Below are 4,876 nucleotides of genomic sequence, written 5' to 3'. Positions count from 1 at the left end.
CATTCTGACGATGCTCACAGAGTAAGCCATTCTTTAATGATGAGCTCCATTTCATATCGGTTTTCCTTTTGTAATGATTTTTCAAAATTTCCAATTTTATTTAATAAAATGGGTTTTGAATAGAACAAATAGAAAAAATGCAGTAGTATTTTTTAGAAATATATATAGACAGAAATATAACATCAAATGTAGAGAAAAAATAGCATAGGAAGCAAAAAAAAAAATGATGCCATGATTTGTTAATAGCTTAAAATCCATATTTCCAATTACGGAAAAAAAAACGTTTTACTTTTAATTTGAAAGTTTTTCTGTTCTTCAATTGTATGGAAACTAATTCAAATTAACTTCTAAATAGTCGTGAAGAAACCCCTTGCTCCCCCTTCCCTTATTACTGATCCCAATAAATCAAGCTTCTACAATCCTTTCCTCTTCCCACCCACCCCGGGGCGAGCCCGCAGACCCAGGCAGGGCTGGGCACCCACCAGGCTCTGCTGGCCGGGCAGGGCCAGCAAGAGGACGGCGTCGCCCACCTCCCGCAGGTTCTGGAAGCATGCTGTCTTCAGCTCTGTGTACTCAACGACGTCCTTCAACTGGAGCTGGAAGATCTCCAGGATGCCTGTGGTGGGGGGGTGAGTCTGAGGTTGGGGGAGGCTGGAGGGGCAGGAGATGCCCCAGGGTGCCGCCTGGGGTCCCAGGCGGGAGCATTCTCTGACACGGCCACCGTGCCCACATGGGCATGGCCACCTGTCTCCTGAGCCCAGCACCAACTGGGCCCTGGACCTCAGCTCCAGAGCCTCTGTCCCTGTCAGCCCTGTGCAGAGCTCGTGTTACTGTGCTTTTCAGACACTGTGTGTTTTGCACATTGAAGTTTGTGGCGACCCCGCATTGAGAAAGTCTACAGGCGCCATTTCCCCAACAGCATCTGCTCACTTCCCGCCTCTGTGTCACATCGTGGTCATTCTTAGAATAGTTTAAATTTAAAAACTTTTTTAGGTTTTTTTTCCCCTTATATTATTTTTGTTTTTGCTTTGGGGGCTTGGATTTACTTATTTATCTACTTATTTGTTTATCTACTTATCTATTTATTTGTAATGACAGTGCTGGGTATTGAACCCAGGACCTCGTGCATGCTAAGCACACACTTTATCATTTGAGCTGTACCTTCCTCCCTTAATTTTTTCACCCTTTTCTCTTTTTTTAATTAAAAATTATTTATTTATTTACTTAGCCAAGGAGAGAGTAATTATTTACTTAGTTTGTTTTTAGATGGAGGTACTGGGGATTGAACCCAGGACTTCGTGCATGCTAAGCACACTCTACCACTGAGCTACGCCCTGCCCCCACTTTAAACTTCATTATTATATTTGTTAGGGTGATCTGTGATCAGTGGTCTTGGATGTTATTATGCCAAAAGGTCACAACTTGCTAAAGGCTCAGATGTTGGTTGGCATGTTTCAGCAAATCAATGAAGTGTTTTTTAATTACGGTGTGTACGTTCTTTAAGACATAATGCTATTATGCACTTAACAGACTACAGTCTAGTGTAAACATAACTTTGCTTGCCCTGGGAAACCAAACAAGTCATGGGGCTCGTTTCTTTGCGGTGGTCTGGAGCCAAACCTGCCATGTCTTCCAGGTTTGCCTGTATCTTCCGAGGAGGCATCATGTCCAGCAGAGGTAGGAAAGGTAATTGATAAAACTCACTTCACAGGCACAGAGGGCAGTGTACTTAATCCGATAAAGGACTAAGCCAAAGCCCTGCAGCTAAACTCCTACTGGGTGGTGACACCCGCACAGCTTCCTGCAGGGCTCCTGCGCAAGACGGCGCATCTCCGCTGCTGTCCTGGAGGCCCTGGATGTTGTGATATGGCAGGAAAAGACACAAAGCATGAAGCCTGGACAGAAAGTCACTGTCCCCTGACTCAGTCCTACAGTCAGTGCTGACCCAGTCAGAACTCCCCGAGCTGACTCTGGAATGGGTAGTCACACAGAAGATGTGGAAAAGCCAAAACAACCCCGAGAGGGACAAAGTCAGAGACTTAAGAGGTTTCAAACCCCTCACCCCAACAGGTCGGCCCAGGGTGCTGGCCCACAAGGACCCATGGCCCTGCCCGCCCAAGAGGCCATCACTTCCTCTCGTGGTCCACCGCCCACCCCATCCACCCCCCAGGCCTCAGTATCACCCAGCGCGAGCTCAGACCCTCCCGGGGGGATGTTCCTCCACACGCGTAGCCCCCAACAGGCACTAAAGAGCAGGGTGCCCCCCAGCAACACAGTGTCATCTACACGAGGCGCACAAGGGCCACGGGCCTGGCCACACAGTGGGGTGAGGACATGTAGGGGGTGGCCCTGAAGTCCACAGCTCTGCCCCAGACCAGCTCTGGATTTGGCCTAAATGGCTTCACCTCCGACATTAAAAATGCCCCCCACTGGCCAGGATCTGAGCCCGTTTTATGACCCCAGTGTTACCATCTGTTTCTGACAACGGACTCAGGCTCCTGAGCCAGGCTCACAGACGGCCCTTTCACTCCCCAGAGGTCAAATGGTTCACCTCGCCGTCTCCTGAGACACCAGCAACAGCCCTGGGGGCTCAGCCTCACCAGCGGGCTGCCCGTCAGAGCAGTGTCCCATGGGTGGTCCACATGTGGGCTTAGCAAAGCAGTCATCCAGCTGTCTTGGATGAGACAAAAGGCAGTTTTGTACGAGACAAGGGTTCCTGTAGTCCCGTTTTATCAAGGACGATGCTTTCTGAGTTCACAAAGGCTGTTTGTGTGGGGAGCCCCAAACCAGTGCTGTTCAGGCCGTGCAGGGCTGCACCCCACAGGGCACCCCTGACCCAGGGCCCAATAGCCAGCCAGCCAATGTGACAGACGGGCTGCACCCTGCGTGGAGCTTCCCCCAGGCCTGGGCCGGTCAAGACTGGCGGGCAGCTGGACCTGGCAGTCGAGCTCCCCGCCCCTCACTGGTCATTGATGTTCAAGGAATTGGTGTTGCAGGAAAGCTGGAGGTGTTCAGGGTTCAGAGCCCTGTCACCCCCGCCCCACAACTCCCACACACCCTCCTGCAGCCTGCTCCTGGCTGAAAGGCTGCAGACACTCAGGCTCTGGTTGGCCCCCACCTCCTCCCAGCGGGGAAAGCAGATGGGAACCTTGTCAGTGACTGCCCACTTGGTCTCCCTCCCTGCGGCCGGGACGACACTGCCCCCGCCCCCCGTGCCTCCAAGGAGGTGCCGTGCTCACTGGGGGAGCCATACTTGTGTGAGGCAGCCAGCAGACCTCAGGCATCACCTCCATCAGTGTGCCCTCATACTGCAGGATGTTGCATCGCAGCTGAGGGAGAAGGGCCGTGTCAGCCACCAGCCCCCACTGCCCCACGGGCTGAGGTGTGACAGGGACTTGGGAAAAGGAGTCTGTTCATAAAATGCCCTGTGATGACCTAGGACTGAGAATCACTGGCTGGAAAGGAAAGCCCCCCCTACCCCCACCCCAGGAAGTGGGTGCAGAATCCCCCCCCAGAAAGGCCTCACACCCGAGGGGCACACACCAGGCTCCTGGCCACCTGCAGCAGCTCCCCCCTGATCGCCGTGATGCCCTGGTAGCCCGCAGCCGGCAGATGACCTGGAAGTGAGGGGGCCCACGAAGCTGCAGCCAGCCGTTGTAAATGCCCGAGCAGGCCAGGTTCCAAGGCTGGGGACAGACCGCGTCAGTGCTTGGCAGAGTCTCGGGGATTTCAACGCAGCTCCTACGCGCTCGTGAAGAGGATGAACTGCTTGCCAAAGTGCATGAGTACGCAGGGCCCTCGGGTGGAGGGATCTGGAGAACCTGTTAGACTCCCCTTACTGGTATATATGATTTCAACCTGAAGACGTGAAAACAAACTTGCTAAGACAGAAGGAACACAAAACCACTTGGTTTTCAACATTTATTAAACTGCTGGTCCTACAAAAGCATTTTGAGGTCCTGCAAGGAGAAATGAAATTATCTTACAGCCTCTTTGCTGCCCCCATGGAACTGCTCCTAGTCTCCTGTGGGAGACATGCAGGACAGACTCTGATGGGGTAGGGGAGCTGCATTCTCAGGGATGCAGGGTGGGCTGGGAGGAAAGGTAATCAGGGTGGCTTCCTGTAAGAGGGGACCTCCAAGCTTGTCTAAGGACAAGGGTACACACTCAGCATGGAGACTCCTAATGCAAGCATTCAGTGCTATGCATTTCCCTCACACACTTCTTTAGCTGCATCCTGCACACTTTGATATATTTGCATTTCATTTAGTCCAATGTCTTTTTAAAAAATTTCCCTTGAGTCTTCCTCTTACCCAAGGTTCATTTAGAAATGTGTTCATCTGCAAGTGTTTGGAGATTTTCTTGTCATCTTTTTGTTACTGATTTCTAGTTTGAGTTCACTGTGGTCAGATAACACACTGTAATATTTCAATTCTTTTAATTGTTTTGAGGTCTGTTTTAGGATATGGTTTACCTTGGAGAATGCTCATGGGCACTTAAAAAGAACCTGTGCTGCTGTTGTGGGGTGAAGTGTTCTGTACATACCAATAGTGTCCTGTTGGTTGAAGGTGTTCGGCTGACTTTCTGTGCACTCACTCTTTCAATTACTAAGTGAGAGGAAGTCTGACTTCTCCAATTACAATTGTGCAGTTGTTCATTTCTCCTTCCACTTACGTCAGTTTTTGCTTCAAGTGTTTTGAAACTCTGTTGTTTGGTGCATCAACATTTAGGATTGCTGTATTTTCTTGCCTGACCTTTTTATCATTATGTAATATCCCCCATCCTTGGTAATAGTCTTTGCTCTAAAATCTACTTTATCTTACATTTACACAGTTACTCCTGCTTCCTTCCTTCCTTCCATCCTTTCTTTCTTTCT

General features: G+C 50.3%; 1 protein-coding gene across 1 annotated transcript; it reads right to left on the bottom strand.

Moving 5' to 3' along the window:
* Positions 1–573: 573 nt before the first annotated feature.
* LOC116662576 (cytoplasmic FMR1-interacting protein 1 homolog) lies at positions 574–3,783 on the bottom strand. The gene is made up of 5 exons (XM_032476316.1): positions 3,750–3,783; positions 3,544–3,686; positions 3,254–3,329; positions 1,621–1,648; positions 574–616 (listed from the first exon to the last, which is right to left on the bottom strand). Exons 1-5 carry the CDS (start codon positions 3,781–3,783, stop codon positions 574–576), a joined length of 324 nt encoding a protein of 107 aa, XP_032332207.1.
* Positions 3,784–4,876: the final 1,093 nt, after the last annotated feature.

This window comes from Camelus ferus, unplaced genomic scaffold (genome assembly GCF_009834535.1).
Source record: "Camelus ferus isolate YT-003-E unplaced genomic scaffold, BCGSAC_Cfer_1.0 contig3799, whole genome shotgun sequence".
NCBI lineage: Eukaryota > Metazoa > Chordata > Mammalia > Artiodactyla > Camelidae > Camelus > Camelus ferus.
Note: the sequence above shows the minus strand (reverse complement) of the source record. Positions and strands in the feature narration are given on the sequence as shown.